This window comes from Mya arenaria, chromosome 17 (genome assembly GCF_026914265.1).
Source record: "Mya arenaria isolate MELC-2E11 chromosome 17, ASM2691426v1".
NCBI lineage: Eukaryota > Metazoa > Mollusca > Bivalvia > Myida > Myidae > Mya > Mya arenaria.
This window is the reverse complement of record NC_069138.1, coordinates 9,190,036-9,208,988: the sequence shown is the minus strand read 5'-3', so window position 1 is coordinate 9,208,988 and position 18,953 is coordinate 9,190,036. Positions and strand designations below refer to the sequence as shown.

General features: G+C 32.2%; 1 protein-coding gene across 1 annotated transcript in view; it reads right to left on the bottom strand.

Moving 5' to 3' along the window:
• Nucleotides 1–10,703: 10,703 nt before the first annotated feature.
• The window catches only part of LOC128224280 (uncharacterized), a 76,578-nt gene continuing 68,328 nt past the window's right edge, over nucleotides 10,704–18,953 (bottom strand). Inside the window, exons 15-16 of the mRNA XM_052934088.1 lie at nucleotides 17,511–17,708; nucleotides 10,704–17,040 (exon numbers count right to left, since the gene is read on the bottom strand). Of these exons, the coding sequence (XP_052790048.1) occupies nucleotides 16,925–17,040; nucleotides 17,511–17,708 (314 nt within the window). The 3' untranslated portion in view covers nucleotides 10,704–16,924. The remainder of the gene's footprint in view (nucleotides 17,041–17,510; nucleotides 17,709–18,953) is intronic.

The following is an 18,953-nucleotide window of genomic DNA, read 5'->3' as shown; positions in this document are numbered from 1 at the left end:
TTATTATTTGCCACACTTTATTTTAAGTCATATAAAAAGTGCATTTAAAAAAAAATGAATAAAAAAAATGAGCGAGTCCCTTTAAAAAAAGCAGTTGCTAACATAAATTAGGTGAACCAGTCATTTATATGATGATGGTAACTACGATAAAATGGTGTTATTTAGTGGTTTATGGTGATAAATTGCAAATAATCTTAAATAAATCCGTTTTACATTCGACACTTGTCAGCGTCATTATTCAACTTTAAGTAAAAAAAAACTTGTTTGAAATCATGAACAGAGTTGAAAATAATGCTTCATCCATCACTAATTGCATTCTTGTGAAACAAACCGACCAGCTGCATTTTCATTCATCGACTTTCTTATTTGAGGCCCGTTTTGTTCGGATTTCTTTTATTTGTTTAAGTATAGATACACTACATGTATATATTTTGATCTATAAACAAGTTTAGTAATATTAATTAAAGGAATTTCATTTGGGCCGCTTTCTCTCTCTCTCTCATGCACTCCGTCTCTCTCATGTACGCTGTCTCTCTCAAGCACGCTGTCTCTTTCATGCACGCGGTCTGTCTCACGCACTCCGTCTCTCTCATGCACGCGGTCTTTCTCATGCACTCCGTCTCTCTCATGCACTGCGTCTCTCTCATGCATGCTGTCTTTCTCATGCATTCCGTCTCTCTCATGCACACGGTCTGTCTCATGCACTCTGTCTTTCTCATGCACTCTGTCTCTCTTATGCATTATGTCTCTATCTAACAGTCTCTTGCAATCTGTCTCTCTTTTTCTTACAGTCTCTCTCATGCTCTCTCTCTTTCTTACAGTCCCTCTTTTTCTAACAGTCTCTCGCCTGCTCTCTTTTATTCTCTTTATACACATCTTTATATCTTTTAGCGCTAGACCATACTCTCACATAACATCGCGCAACGGAACCATCTTTAGGCTCTAGACCATATCTTGCCTAACATTGTGCAAACAAGAGCAAATAAAATAATGTTGTAATAACTAAACTTGTTTCACATTATCGCTGTAAACTAACTTAATTCAAACTAATTACAACATCGCTTCAGTTTCTTTTCAGTTTCTTAAACTGCTGATGGAGCAATTAAGTTCCCAGCAGTCACGTTTGATTCGCCAATTAACACATTTATTAACAAGCCTTTCTCGTCATAAACCCATCAGATACATCAAAGGAAAACGTGTTTCAGTCAATCATTTAATGCATTTATTGAACAGTGACAACATTCAAAAACATTTCAAATAAAAACACAATAATACCTAAGAAGTTTCCGATCTGATGGCGGAAACTGTACATATATTTATACTTATAAAGACAAGGCGTCCAACAGCTAGAGTAAAATATTTGTACCTATATTGTTTTTTTTTTAACAAATATCAGTTTATACATGTTACTGCATTGTATAATTATACTTTTTGTGTACTAGTAAAAATTAACTGTCAAGCAATTGTAAGGTTTGTTACTTTTATTAGAATGTATTTACTAAAACAAATGGTTTTATGGAAGAAAGTCAAATAATCTTTTTATTTTGGTAAAATACATAAGAATTACACTTTAACCAGCTTAGTGTTCGGGATCATATTTTGTCTATTAGCCCAGCCCCTGTTTAAATGAACAGATTCACCTGATAAAAATCAATAATAACTGACTGCTAATTCACCAAAATAAATGAACAACAAATTTGAAAAAAAAACTGCCATTAAATTGGACAAAATATAATTTCAAACACTAAATCAAGTATTTTGTTGTGAATGGGCTTGCTGTTTTTATAAATTTTAAATTGTTCCAACATGGCATAAAACATAATTAGAAACTTCATCCATTTAAAAATAATCAATAAATAATATCACTTAACAGTGAATATATTTAATTTTTCTTGTACTTCTAAAAAATCAATTCTTCAAAAACAGTCAATTTCACCGAAAGCTATTCTTAAAATAAGTGAACAGCTTTGAAATTTTACTGTGACATCAAACATAATAAATGTATCTTACACGATTTAAAAATACATCAGTTATTACAACAATAACAGTATACACTGTTTCCATATATACCAGTAAGAATACCTTCAAATAAGTCACAGGATTGTATAATCACACTATTGTGGTATTTTCAAATAAAACAAAATAATGCCATACTTTTTATCTTTTATATCTCCATGCCACATGAGAAATTTAAAAGCTGCTAATTTTCGATCCCGAACAAAGGGATATCTTACCTTGTCTGACTTTAAAGGTTAAATTCATTTCTCAGTTTTGATTGTATAATTTAAAAAAAAAAGTGTTAAAAAATGTGTATTTATTAAAGTTCATATATCTTACTCTAGGTTTGGGTTACATCATAAGAATATCATTAGAATATCATTAGAATATCAAACTATTTAGCCATTTTCTGGCTTAAATGACCCCAAAATATATATCAATGAATAAAATGAAAAAAATGCCATGTCGAATGAAAACATACTTAATGGGCCTATTGTTCAGAGCTTTGTTAAAGTTAACAACCTTGTTAACCTCATCGTTGTTAACTTTCAAATTGTTACTGCTCTGGAAGTTTAATTGATACACTTAATTGTTATCTGCTGTATTTCTAACAAGATTTTTAACAACTGCTTCAGCTTTACTTGTTTATATATTATGAATATGTGAGTTCATCATCAAATATTTCACATTTAAAAGTTAAAAACGATGTCGTTAATCATGTCGTTAACTTAAACAAAGTTCTGAAAACAATTGGCCCAATGTCAGGCAGTGTGCATTTAGCTGCGACTTAAAAATTAAAAGATCAAGCCTTAATTTCTCCAAATATCTTAAGCGTCACGGATTTAAGTATCATTTTCCATTCTATAATATAGCTTATATTGAAATCTGCCAAATAAGCTCTATTTATTTTAATATTGCCAACTTTTATCAAAGGGAGACAACTGATATTCATGTTGACAATTTAAACTATTATCAAAGGGAGACAACTCATATTCACGTTGGCAAATTATTGATTTACAACATAGTTTATAATGATAATCTCCCTTAGGACACCAAACTCTTTAAAAGGAGAAAATCATTCTTAAACAAAGCTTAGAGAATGATTCTGTTTATATTCAGGGACTTTAAAGATTGTTCAAGAAATTGGGGGCAGAAATTATAGAATTTAGAGAAAATCGAGAAAGTTTACTATACATCTAAGAAACAGTTAAGCACTTCAAATTTCATAAAGCTTTTAGGGAATGTTTGTAATATTTAACAAACTATATCTTTAAAACCCTATATTTTTAATCAAATACATATGCATTAATTATTTGTATCTTAATCTTGCTAATTTTCATATCTTAGCTGCAAAAACATCACAAGTTATCATTGAAGCTGCACTCTCACAGATTGAATGTTTTGACAACAGTTTTATTTTTTGTCTTGAAACGAACCATCTTTTGCGAAAATCCATGGAAACCAGTTTTATAAGACTGCTGACAAAAAAATTGATCCGGATTTTAATATTTAAGTTCAAAAAATGATGTTTTATGCATTTCTCTTAAACCATTAGTAACAGTTTAAGCTATAAAACATTAATTTTTGAACGGAAATAAGAAAATCTACGATCTGATTTTTGTCAGCAATCTTAATCATTGGTTTGCAGAAATTTATGCAAAAATTTGCCCTTTCCAACAAAAATAAATAAAAAAGTTGTGAAAATGGTATATCTGTGAGTGTGCAACTTTAATATCAGCGAAGACAAAGAGCATTTCCTCACTATGATGTTTTATGAATAAAAACCCAAGCACAAAGCTGTGTAAGCATACTTCAATTGATAAGTACTTTTGTCAATTTCAATTTTTTCCTTCGATATTTAACCTTATATATATTTTATTTTGTTTTATTAATTTTAAACTTTGGTTACCATATTTCAATTTTCATAAGAGACAGTCCAGTTTATCATCTATGTAAGCTTTATTAAGTAAATTATATGGTCAGACCTTTGGATTATTTTCATCACTTAAAGCTGCACTCTCACAGATTGGCCATTTTAACAACTTTTTAAACTATTTTTTGTCTTGGAAAGAGCAAATTTTTGTGTAAATATCTGCAAATCAATGATATAAGATTTCTGACAAAAAATCAGATCGTATATTTTCATATTTCCGTTCGAAAATAGATGTTTTATGGCTTAAACCGTTACTAACGGTTTAAGAAAAATGCATAAAATATAAGTTTTTGAACTTATATATAAAATTCTGCGATCTGATTTTTTTGGCAGCAGTCTTATATAACTGGTTTCTATGGATTTTTGTCAAAATTGACTTGTTCTAAGACAAACAATAAAAAAGTGGTCAAAATGTTTAATCTGTGAGAGTGCAGCTTTAACCCTTAGTCTGGACATTGAAGATATAATCATGATTAGTCTATCTTTAATTAAGGAAATAAGATTAATTCCGACCTTTATTTTTTCATCGCCTAAGAATAAATTTTAAAATTTAAGTATAATAAGTCTACCCTTATATAACAAAACAATTTTTTCCCCTTTCTTGAAGGTATAATCATGATTAGTTTCCCCTATCAGAAAAAAATAAGATTTTCTTTCCCAACTTTTATTTTTATCATCGCTTAAAACTAAATATAAAGCTTTAAGTACAATAAGGCTACCCTTTTATAAGGAAATAACAATATTTTTTTTCAACATTGAAGGTATAATCAAGATTTGTCTACCCTTTCATAAACAAATGAAATTTATTTCTGAAAGTTATTTTTTATATCAGTGTTATATTAAGATTTAAGCACGATTAGTTTACCTTTATTTATAGAAATAAAATTTGTTTTCGACTTTTATTCTTTTAACGCCAAACAAAATAATAAGATTTTTTTTCTGTGACCTTGAAGAAATATTCATAAATAGCCTACCCTTTTAAGAAGAAGAGATGATTTTCAAAATGTTTCTTTTTTTTTTTCTTAAAGCTGCACTCTCACAAATTGAACGTTTTGACAACTTTTTTTTTTTTTTTTTCTTGAAACAAGCCATTATTTGCAGGAATCCATGGTAGCCAGTTATATAAGACTGCTGACAAAAATTTAGATCGCAGATTTTTATATTTAAGTTAATTTTTTTATGCTTTATGCATTTTTCTCTATCCGTTAGTAACGGTTTAAGCCATAAAACATTAATTTTCAAACAGAAATATGAATATCTATGATCTGATTTTTTGTCAGCAATCTTAAATCATTGGTTTGCAGATATTTATGCAAAAATATGCTCATTCCAAGACAAAAAAATAAAAAAGTTGTTAAAATGGTATATCTGTGAGAGTGCAGCTTTAAAACTTAATATTAAGCTTTAAGTATGATTGTCCTTATATATTTTTCGAGGGAACAAGGCAAAATGGAGATGAACGTCATTGGAAAAATATGAAACACTCAACAGTTGATTTTTCTCAACTCTTATAAAGAAATTCTTTAAGGTAACCAACCCGTCATTAATACAAAACAAATGCTACTGGTGAAGTTTAATTTTGAAGTTACAAAATGCTCAGAGAAAATGTAGTTTTTACAGGGAGCTTTTTATTATGTTATCTAAGAAACAAATAAATAGAATTGCTATAATTTTATAATTTGAGGGTTGAAAGTGAAAATGATCTATCTGTTTCTTTATTTTAATGTCACTTAGAACCTTTTCAATTGTAATCAGAGTAAAAAATTTGATTTTTTTTTTAAATTAAAGGGAAGTAATAAATATTTATTTTTTTACTATGATATAGTATTTTTTTATTTATTACCTCCCTTTAAATAAAATGGAGATAATAAAAAATAATGATATTCTTTCATTATATTAATATATTTTTTCATAATAGTAATGCCTTGATGGTGTTATTCAAAAACGTAATCCATGAAAAAATAATCTAAAATGCACTAACACATCTTTGCATTCTAATGATGGATGGTTAACCTTAAATAAAGAAATGCGATTTATTTTTTTCTCAAGAGAATAAGGCAAGAAATGGATGACCACTTACTGGCCAATCCTGGTCTATATGAGGTATTCAAAACATCAAAATGTCTACAGCTGCCTTAAAATGGCCAAAAAGACACCATGAAAAGTCAGTACAAAAAAATACCAACAGACGGAAGAACAATTTTCAGATAAACAGACAGACGGTTTCATGAACAGACGGACACCATAATGAACAGACAGGCAGATGGCCGAATAAAAAGAGGATTAAAGATAGACAGATTGATTAACAGACAGACAAACAAATTAAGGTATTTGACCCATAAGGTTCGATTCGCAACCACAATGTTTCATTTTAATGTCTGATAATCTTTCTTGTTTTTTTTTTTTATCATTTTGTTGTGTGTTTTTTCAAAAAAGTATATCTTAACCCTCATGGAATGCTTTAATATCAGAAAATAATGTTCATATGTGTTAATTGTTTTTTTTTTTAGTTATTGTAGGTCAAAAACCTTAACAAGATAGGTTACATACAACTAGCAAGGTCAGGGTAAAAGGTTCAGACAAATAATGTAGGGCAGTGAATAACTACACGTTCATAACACAAAACAAATTGTGTTTTTTATGAATAGACTTAAATCTATATGTTCATTTAAAACTGACCAATGAGTAAGTATCATGTACCTTAACTGTCCAATGAGAAAGTATGTACCATAATTGTCCAATGAGTACAGATGTACTGTCCAATGATAAAGTATGTACCAAAACTGTCCAATGAGAAAGTTTGTACCTAGACTGTCCAATGAGAAAGGTTGTACCTTAACTGTCCAATAAGAAAGTATGTACCTTAACTGTCCAATGAGAAAGGTTGTACCTTAACTGTCCAATAAGAAAGTATGTACCTTAACTATCCAATGAGAAAGAATGAACCTAAATTGTCCAATGAGGATGTATGTACCTTAACTGTTTAAAAAGTACTTTGAATTCAAGAGACTCAAAACTGGGCATTATTTGGTAAAGCAGACTGTCATTTTTTCATACTTATTGAAATGGAGGATTTGTGTAGTAAATGAAAGCGTAGTCATTATATAAGGGTGGGATAGGGGATGGGTGGGGGTGAGGTGGTTACCACCCTCGATGTTTCTGAAACTGACCAATGAAAAGTATCTAAGATTACTAAAACTAGCAACTAGCAAAATTGAATCTACCTGCATGGTAATGATGTCTTTTCCAGATTTGTTTTTAAGGCTGTTTTCAAGTTATTAATGTCTATTTCTTACCACTGAGTCACCTATTCCTTTCATAAGGCCAAAAAATAAACTATATGTTTAGGGTTTCCCTACCTTTACACAGTCACTGAGGTATTTATGTGCAATTTCTGTTGAGAGACAGTGGTATATTTAGATCAGGGGATGTCTGAAGTTCATTTTTAGCGAGGGTGGCATCATCCAAGTTACCATGGTTACAAATACAATAGTCAAGATGGATGCCATTTTCTGAGCCCTTACCTAATCTTACTACATATATAAGAACTTTTGAACACAAAAACATGTATTGACTTTTATGTTTGAAGTAAGTTCTATACAGATGTCATTAGCTTTTCTTACATACCACCCATAAGTCAGCATAGGTGAAGGTCAAGGTTTAAGGTGTGTGTAGGTAGGTAGATTTTCTTATTTTGATTTTTTTTATTCCATAATGAAAAAGGAAAAAAGGGTACCTAACCAGGAGAGACTTAAGGTTTGTTTGGGGGGTCACAGGTGTTCTTTTGAGTTGGTCAGATATGGCCAAACAAAACTTTTATTTATTGTGGCTTTTTCTTCTAAAATTACAGCAAGACAATTATTTTACACATCTCTATTTTGTAATATTAAAATTAAATTTTTAATGTACTTGTATTCTTATGATTCTTTTAAATGTCAACAAATGTTTATGAATGAAATTTTTGGAATTGACTAGATTAAACATTGAACAAGCATTGTTGTTTTTAAATAATGAGGGCAAAAATGTCATGTTATAAGTAAATGAATTTTCTCATTAAATATTTTTACAAGTTGGATTATGAATTGATTGAAGTACATGTATAATGCCCATGTTTCCTTAGTGCTGCAAGCTTGGAGCAACACGGCCATCCTTTTAACAAATGCACGACAAAATATCGTAAAATCGAGAAATTCAAATTTCATATCACGGTTCAGTCGAACCCCGTTGGCTTTATCGTGATTGGCTGGATTTTCTCATAGGCTTTTACTGGATGAAAAGGACTTATTTCTTTCTACTGAATGTAAGCACTCCCACTTGGCTCCAACTCTCTGAGGGCCGCAGTATTTCTGCTGATCCCTAGGAGTTCAAGCCAACGGGGTTCCATGGTATTTTCACAAATGTTTTTGAGAGAGTCACTTGCTAATTCAATTTAATTTTAACCCAACCTTTTTATAATTATTTATATATATATATATATATATATATATATATATATATAATTACTTCTTAGTGACACTGATTTCGAAAAAGTTATTGTACAATACTTTCATTGCAAAGCGGGTCCAAATCAGACATAGTAATAAACCGTCTGTCAAATGGTCCTGGCCTGTTCATTTTGACTCGGTCAGATCAAATATCAGCTGTCGGTCAGATTGACCGACACTTTTTCTGAACTTTTCGTCATACCTCTAAAGTGATGTCTATTTATCGCCACAACCTTAACAAAATATTTGAATTTGCAAATAACACTCAGAACTCAATTAGCAACTTTGACTGCAATTATACCTAGTATAATTCTTGATCTTTTGATATGCGTTTGTGCACTTGATGACAAGATAACTGACCTCCGTATTGCAAGATTAAATCAATACTCACCAATGCCCTAACTTAATTATTCAGTTTTTGCTAAATGACATTTTTTTGCACAATGACAAATTTTTTGCACAGTGACATATTCTTGAAGTGACATATTTTTGCACAGTGATGTATTTTTGAAGTGACATTTTTTGCAAAGGGATGTTTTTATGCACAGTGACATTATTTTGCAAGAGTGACATATTTTATACACAATAACATATTTATGCACGGTGACATTTTTTGCAGTGACATATTTTTTGCACAGAGATGTTTTTATGCACAGTGACATTTTTTGCAACAGTGACCTGTTTTATGCACAGTGACATAGTTTTTGCACAATGATGTTTTTATGCACAGTGACATATTGTTTAGCACAATGGCATATTGTTTAGCACAATGGCATATCTTTTATGCACAGTGACATATTTTATGCACAATGACATATTTTTTGCACAGTGACTCTTTTTTTTAATTAAAAATGAATGTTGCAGATGTGGCTACAGCTATCAAAAAATCTTGAAGATTTAAACAAGTTTATAATTTGTTTGATATTACGCCCTGATTCTAATCATAGTTCTTCCCAGAAAGGTAAAAATAGTCCCAGAAAGGTTAAAGTAGTTCCATAAAGGTAAAAAGTAGTCCCAAAATGGTAAAAAGTAGTCAGAAAGGGATTTATGATTGTCATGATATTAGTGTTTGTTACATATATTATGCCATCCTTTATAATAAAAAAAACATGTTTATTTACACGAACAATTTGCATTCACATCAAAACTTAACATAAATTCACATATATTTTTTAAAAGCCTACTTTTGGTTAAAAAATTTCCAACTCAAAACTGACCTACTGGCATTTCAATGAAGTCAAGATTCAGAACTGAAATTTATATCTTCAAAGTGAAACTAAAATGCATGTCATCAGAAAAAAACTATAGAAGTAATAATAATTCTTGAGCCCATTATGTACCCCACTGCCATGAATGAAGTAGCAACGGATTATTAAATATGATATGAATATACGGAAATAAAAAATAACTAAAAGCAATCAATAAATCAATAAATAAATTAGCAAACCTGAGGTAGAAAAGTAGCTCACAACGAAGTTAAAAACAAAAGCCCTACTATAATGTGCAAGGCTAGATCCAGTGCCCCCACTGACGCCCACCACACCCGAGCCCAGCCCTCACTGACACCCACCACACCCGAGCCCAGCCCTCACTGACGCCCACCACACCCGAGCCCAGCCCTCACTGACGCCCACCACACCCGAGCCCAGCCCTCACTGACGCCCACCACACCCGAGCCCAGCCCTCATGTTAAGTATTTTCTAGCAGAATTTGCCACCTAGTTTGATCTCTACAGTTATGCTAACCATAAGTCATTCATTTCCTTGACAAATGTAGCCATTTTTTTCCCTTGACCAATGTAGCATGTTTTTCCCTTGACCAATATAGCAAGTTTTTTTCCTTGACCAATGTAGCCATTTTCCCCCTTGACCAATGTAGCGAGTTATTTTCCTTGACCAAGGTAGCCATATATTCCCTTGACCAATGTAGTCAGTTTTTCCCCCTTGACCAATGTAGCCATTTTTTTCCTTTTACCAATGTAGCCATTATCCCCCCTTGACCAATGTAGCCATTTTTTCCCTTGACTTATGTAGCCAGTTTTTTTCCTTGACCAATGTAGCCATTTCCCTCCCTTGACTAATGCAGCCATTTTTTCCCCTTGACCAATGTAGCCATTTTCCCCTTGATCAATGTAGCCATCCCCCCTTGACCAATGTAGCCATTTTCCCCCTTGATCAATGTAGCCATTTCCCCCCTTGACCAATGTAGCCATTTTCCCCCCTTGACCAATGTAGCCATTTCCCCCCTAGACCAATGTAGCCATTTTTCTCCCTTAAGCAATTGTAGCCATTTTTCCCCCTTGACCGCTGTAGCCATTTCCCCCCTTGACCAATGTAGCCATTTTTCCCCTAAAACAATGTAGCCATTCAATGAATCCAATGTTTTTACAATTAACCAATATAGCCAGATTTTACATTTTACCTATGTAGCTGTATTTACCCTCGACCAATATAGCCAGTTTTTTCCCTTGACCAATGTAGCCCGTTCAATATAGCCAGTTTTTTCCCTTGACCAATGTAGCCCGTTCAATATAGCCAGTTTTTTCCCTTGACCAATGTAGCCCGTTCAATATAGCCAGTTTTTTTATTCATTTAACCAATAAAGCCAAATTTTCCCCATGACAAATGTAGCTAGTGTGTTTTCCTCTGTGAACAAAAATTAAAAAACAGTAATAATTTCAGAACGTCGCCTCGCCTCAACCACAAAATCTGCGAAAAAATATTGTAAAATAAGTTGAAACACCGACATAACATATCCATGGGTAAACTGAATCTAGCCTCGCTTTTTTAAAAGGTAGAATAGGTAATTAATATAAAACCAACTTCAGTCAATAAAAAATTGCATTTGTAATGAGAGAAAAAAATACACACAATGTTTTTCGCCAAAAATGATCAGTTAAAGTATTAGAATCATTTATCAATTTCCAGATCAATAACAAATCATCTTCAATCATCGTTTAAGGGACTCTCGTAAATTTTAATATGTTGGTATATTTTTTTTTCAAAAAAATGTGTTCAAATTGAGATGTTTTTATTTAAATAAAACGTATTTAAAGTAAGTTGTTTCATTAATTATTGTGAACAAACACCAAACAGTTTCAAACAGATACTTGTTTTGAAAATATTATTTTATAAATTAAAACTCGAAATCATTTTACATTTAAATAGCATTATTAAGACTTATCTTGCAAAATGAAACATTTTCTGTCGAGATTTTCACAAACACCAAATAGTATAATTTTTAATATTTTTTTTTAAATCATTTTGTAAATTCAAGTTTATAATCAAACTGTATTTCAAAAACGTTACCAAACAATTTGTCAAATGTTAAAAACATGATAAACCAATTTCTTTTTATCTTACTGGAATTCTGATAACAATTTATCATCATAACAAACAGATAGCTCACATTATAAACACAAATTATAAATGTCTATGTCCGACATACTAAAATTATGAGAGTCCCTTTCAATGATTTCTTCACTTTCTTAAAATTCATTTTGTTATAATATTGTTTTTAAAGCTGCGCTACCACAAATTGACAGTTTTGACATTTTCAAAAACAAAATGTCTCAGAATCAGCCCATTTTGGCCCCAAAGCCTTGAATTGCCTTTAATTCAGTCATGTAAGATCATGCACAATAGAACAAATCTCAATTATTCAGAAAACTGGTGAAAAAATTCATGTTTTTAAAGCATTACATACGCTTTTAGCTAAAAAACATCAATTTTTTATGTTAATATGAAAATTGTGATCTGATCTTTTGTCAGCAGTCTTATAGCACTGGTTTCCACACATTTACACAAAAAAAGGCTCAAGACATAAAATCAGAAAATTATCACAACAGTCCATCTGTGAGAGTGCAGCTTTTAGCACTAACATATGTATTCTAAACAACACATTTAAAACCATGTACGAAAATCTTTGATCAAGAAAAAAATACTAATTACCAATATATCTAAGTCTGTACAATTAATTAATACATTATCTGCTTGAAATAAATCAACCCTTATAACTTGAAGACATATCTATAATGGCAGCAAAAACTATTGACCTGAAAAATACAAATACCATAAAAACGTAGCACATTTTCGTCATCAACATTCAAAACAAACAACGAATAAAATATCAGTCAACAAAAATCTCTCAATAAAAATATTTCACCGGTAATTTCGTAACAAAATCAGCACACCAGACATGACGGAACACAATAGAACAGTCCTAGCACTTTATAATCATTACAAGAGAGCAGCTTAGCCATCACTCATGCTCGCCTTTTTTCTCTCTTCATTTTAACAAGGGGAATAACTCAATAATTATTAAAGCCAGATTTAAGACCCTTGCTTTACATGAGCTTATTGGCTCTAGCAACATATGTACCAAGTTTCATTCCAATATCTTGAAGAGCTTTTTAATTATTGCAAATATTAAAGTTTTTTTATAAAACAAGGCCGACGACACCAAGGCTATGAAATCACGATATCTCGACTTGTTTTCTTTGAAAAACAGACGGACTAAGACAAGAATTACATGAAACAAAATAATGTACAAATATGCACCTTGTATACCAAAAAATATCACAAATATTCAAAGCCCACAGCTTAAATGTTTTTGAGTCTAATGTTATTATCTTGTAAGATATTACTTTCACTTTTAAACGGACAAGACACCAGATGGTCTAAAAATCACGGAGTGCAGTATTCCCTCAAAACAAGCCTAGAATTTTCAATGTGAGCTAGTAGGAGGCCGATAATACATCATTTTACATAATTAAAAGAATAAACGCAAAAATCATGTTGCTGTCTTATCTGAATTTTCCCCATTTAAGAATTGCACATAATGTCTAGTCCCTTGATTGATCAAAAAGATCTAAATATTACATTAAGTATTTATCAAAACAATTATAGTCTCTATAGAAAAAATCCTTACTCAGGCCTAAAATTTTTTTTTGTTTGGTTAGGGTTACATCCTTTTCAAAATTAGGTAGGGTAGGTAGGCTTTTTTTTTTTAATTTTTTTTTTTTTATTAGGCTTTATATAAGAATGTTATTTTCATCATTGGAGAATGGTGTTTAAGTTATATTCTGTATAAGCATTTAAGGTTTTGAACTACACATTGAAAAGCAATTATTTTTTTTTTATTTTTTTTATTTTTTTCAGTTTTTCATTTTTTTTCAAACTGACTATAAAAACGGTAGGGTCGGCGCCTATTCCGAAGGTACAGTCAGGTAACCCGAACCAAATATATAATTTTTTTAGGCCTTACTCATCTATATTTTTTTTTCAAGGTATTATAAGAATCATTATACTTCTTTTCGTTTCACCACACGTCTGAAAACCTGGAGGCCATCTTGACAACCAGGGTTCAAAAAAACTTCATAATAGTAGGAAATTCAGTTGAATATTACGCAATTGTCAGAAAATCAAATAAAGATTTTAACATTTAAATTCCAACAAACCTGGTAAAACTACTATTTCTTTTAAAAAATATTTCATCATAACAAAGAATAACCCATAGAAAAAATTAAACATAAGAAATGATTATTATAAAGATGGCCCCTGTATTCTTTGAAATTAAAAATCGAGAAAAAAGTAGGCTTGAATATTTTAATCATACAAAAACACAGTGTGTGTTTACCACATGATAAAGTATGTGTTAAAAAGAAGCAAAATGCTTCCTTCTGACGTAGCATTTATGACATATAATTTATCATGTGGTATTCACACACCGAAAACATATAACATGCAAATAAGATTAGTCAATTTTTTTAAACATATATATAAATTCCATATACCGGTAATCATTTACACATAATGGCCACGTAGCACAACGCTCATGTAAATCGCATGAATTATAATGTAACAAGAGATGTTTGTCAAACATTATGCCCCCTGAGCGCCAAGTTGCCAGAAATATTTGGACAATTGAATGAAATATGCATGGACTGAAATGACAGCTGATTTGTCATTGGATGCATATGAGGCAGGTCATCTACTTATGATAACTTAAGAAGGCAAATAAATGCCCAACTAAAATAGTAACATAAAAGAAAATCATTTCTATACAAACATTTATACATCAATCCCAATCATCTGTGCATGCATTAAAAAAATATGGACAATCAGAAAACCTTTTTTCAGCTTACAGTCACACTGACCTTGACCTTTGACCCACTGACCTCAAAATCAATAGGGTTCATCTGCTGGTCATGACCAATAAGCCTACCTAGTATGAGGTCCCTGGGTCAAAGCGTTCTCAAGTTATTGATCGGAAACCGTTTTTCATGTAAAGGTCACACTGACCTTGACCTTTGACCCACTGACCTCAAAATCAATAGGGTTCATCTGCTGGTCATGACCAATACACCTACCAAGTATGAGGTCCCTGGGTCAAAGCGTTCTCAAGTTATTGATCGGAAACCGTTTTTCATGTAAAGGTCACACTGACCTTGACCTTTGACCCACTGACCTCAAAATCAATAGGGTTCATCTGCTGGTCATGACCAATAAGCCTACCTAGTATGAGGTCCCTGGGTCAAAGCGTTCTCAAGTTATTGATCGGAAACCGTTTTTCATGTTAAGGTCACACTGACCTTGACCTTTGACCTCAAAATCAATAGGGTTCATCTGCTGGTCATGACCAATACACCTACCAAGTATGAGGTGCCTGGGTCAAAGCGTTCTCAAGTTATTGATCGGAAACCGTTTTTCATGTAAAGGTCACACTGACCTTGACCTTTGACCCACTGACCTCAAAATCAATAGGGTTCATCTGCTGGTCATGACCAATAAGCCTACCTAGTATGAGGTCCCTGGGTCAAAGCGTTCTCAAGTTATTGATCGGAAACCGTTTTTCATGTTAAGGTCACACTGACCTTGACCTTTGACCCACTGACCTCAAAATCAATAGGGTTCATCTGCTGGTCATGACCAATACACCTACCAAGTATGAGGTTCCTGGGTCAAAGCGTTCTCAAGTTATTGATCGGAAACCGTTTTTCATGTAAAGGTCACACTGACCTTGACCTTTGACCCACTGACCTCAAAATCAATAGGGTTCATCTGCTGGTGATGACCAATACACATACCAAGTATGAGGTCCCTCGGTCAAAGCGTTCTCAAGTTATTGATCGGAAACCATTTGGTATTCCTACCGACCGACCGACAGACCGACCGACCGACCGACCGACCGACCGACCGACATGTGCAAAACAATATACCCCACTTTTTTCAAAAGGGGGCATAATAATATCAACAATTTATTTAACATCAAAAAAGGAGAAGATAACCTGAGAATTCGGCCGATTTTCCATACAAATCGGAAGCAGCTTAAGGCAATATTTTGCCAGTCCATACACAAAATAACCGTGTAACCGAGTTACAACAATTAAGCAGTCGTTTTTTTTCGCCTGATTCATACTAACAAATTAACACGTTAGTATGCGATTTTTTCCTGATTTGCTAAATATACACAACATTCAGAAAATTGAATAATTCCCCATGCACGTTCAGCAAATTTTCCTGCGATTGTCAATATTTCACGTATTTTAAACGTAGATTTTTTTGCACATAAAATTTCATAAGTTTCACGTGTGTTACTATTTCACAAAACACTTTAATAATAAACACAACTTTAGCACATTTTTAAAAAAAAATCACTAGCACTTTTTCACTTCACCAGCATGTGAAAAAAAAATCGTCAATTCGATAAAATAATAAATATCTTACTTTAAAAATAAACGAGAAGAACATTTTAGTAAAATGAAGAAATATTTCACAAAAGTTCACCTGAATACAAAACCCTCATGTGACTTACCACATAATACCGAACAGAGGTCATGAAGTATTGTTCTAAATATAGACATAACAATTTTAACATCGTCTCAAATGCTGAAACGATGCGTAAACACTGGCCTTTAAAGCTTCAAACTGCTTGAAAAATGATTCTGAATGAATTGTGAGGTAATTTCTGAGCCGATTTAACAAGGCAGACAGTGACAGTATAAAGTTAGGGCTATAAATAGCAAATATTTCTAAATATAGTAACAGGGCTTTCACGGGCACTGCTATAAATAGAATGTCATCATTGCATCATTTCTATGTATAGCAACATCACTGAAATATGAAATATTTTCTATAAATAGCTCAAGTCCCTGCGCGTAATTATTGTAATGCAATCACCTGAGCCGAACGTTAGAAATGAACTTACATCAATAATCTACTTTCAACTTCAGCACAATGCAATGTTTATGAAATTCAAAAATGCGGCGTCGTTTAATGATAGTAATAATTAATTGATAAAAATCATAACTGTCAAATTCCTATGATTTTTTTTGTCAAATTAAATATAATGCTTTCAATACTTTTTGACTAAGAAGTTATCAACTTCCTGGATGAGAATAAATCCACAATTCCATCCACACAATGTTTGAATACTTTGTTGCTATGGAGACAACCAGGAGCTCTCCAAAATGAGGTAGATATGTTATACTGGAGGAAGGGAGGTAACTCTAAGTGGAAATAGGAACAGAAGATCCCGGAGTTGACTCAACGTAAACTTCCTCGTTTTCGATTGGAGGTTCTTGTGTTGTACTGGCGTTCCGCTTGAACGGACTTGAGGAAAACACTGGAAAGAGATGTACACTGTATTAAATATTGTATTTTTTTTAATTTACTGTTATTTAATTATTTTATTTAAAATTTCATGTATTGCAACCTGAGAAATTAAAAAGGGAAACAACTTATGCTTTTCTTTCTTCAATATTATTAAGTATCATAACAACTCAATAATAATTATTTATGCTGGAGTTTTTAATATTGCTATACATGTGCAATTTTTCTCTTGCAATATATGTACCAAGTTTCATTTAAATATCTTGAACAACTTTCGAGGTGTATGCATTTTGACTCTTGCCACATACGTACCAAGTTTTATTCAAAATCTTAAAGGGCTTTCAAGTTATGGCCAATATCCAATTTTTACACAACAATCCCACACCCCAGACCATGACACTAACTAACACTACCATAATGATTAACTCTTACCTCTATGAAACAACAACAACCAAAAGATAAAAATAGAAATCAGTCACTTACGCGACCCTGAGTGAGAATGGATGAACCAGAGGGAGCCCATCATGAGAGCCCCGATGATAAATGCCGCAAATGCGATCCCCACGACAGTCCCCGAATCAAGCCCCTCAATTACCATGGGCGAGCCTTTATTGCCTCCCGAGACCGAGGGAGTCTCAGTTGAGACTTCGGGCTTCATTTCTACACCTTCCTCATCCGACTCTGTGGAAAGCGAATGACAGAAATTAACACTGAATATGTAACGGAAATTAACATTGAATGTTAAACATAATGATGGAAATTAGCATTGAGTGCGTAACATAATGATGGAAATTAACATTAAATATGTAACATAATGATGGAAACTTCCATTAAATGTGTAACATAATAATGAAATTTAACATTGAATGTGACCATTTGATGATAATTAACATTTAATATGACAAAAAGATGGAAATTAACATTGTTTGTGATGAAATGGTGAAAATAAACATAGAATTTGACAAAACGATGGAAATTAAAACAGTATGTGATAATAGTGGGAATTAACTTTTACCATGGAAATAACCATTGCATGAATGTGAAAAAAGGGTGGAAACAACCATTGAATGTGACAAATAATGCAAATAGAACTGTGTTGAATTAAAGCTGAACTCTCTCAGAATGTGCTAATTTGTGCGTAAATGTCCGGAAAACAGTGATTTAAGACTGCTGACATAAAAGCAGTTTTTCGAGAATTTTTTTTTAAGAAAAATTAAATTTTCGACAGTTTACCAAACAATGAGATCTGTTTTATTGCGATTTATCTTATATGACTGAATTGAAGGCGTTGATGACTTATCTTATATGACTGAATTGAAGGCGTTGATGATTTATCTTATATGACTGAATTGAAGGCGTTGATGATTTATCTTATATGACTGAATTGAAGGCGTTGATGATTTATCTTATATGACTGAATTGAAGGCGTTGATGATTTATCTTATATGACTGAATTGAAGGCGTTGATGATTTATCTTATATGACTGAATTGAAGGCGTTGATGATTTATCTTATATGACTGAATTGAAGGCGTTGATGATTTATCTTATATGACTGAATTGAAGGCGTTGATGATTTATCTTATATGACTGAATTGAAGGCGTTGATGATTTATCTTATATGACTGAATTGAAGGCGTTGATGATTTATCTTATATGACTGAATTGAAGGCGTTGATGATTTATCTTATATGACTGATTGAAGGCGTTGATGATTTATCTTATATGACTGAATTGAAGGCGTTGATGATTTATCTTATATGACTGAATTGAAGGCGTTGATGATTTATCTTATATGACTGAATTGAAGGCGTTGATGATTTATCTTATATGACTGAATTGAAGGCGTTGATGATTTATCTTATATGACTGAATTGAAGGCGTTGATGATTTATCTTATATGACTGAATTGAAGGCGTTGATGATT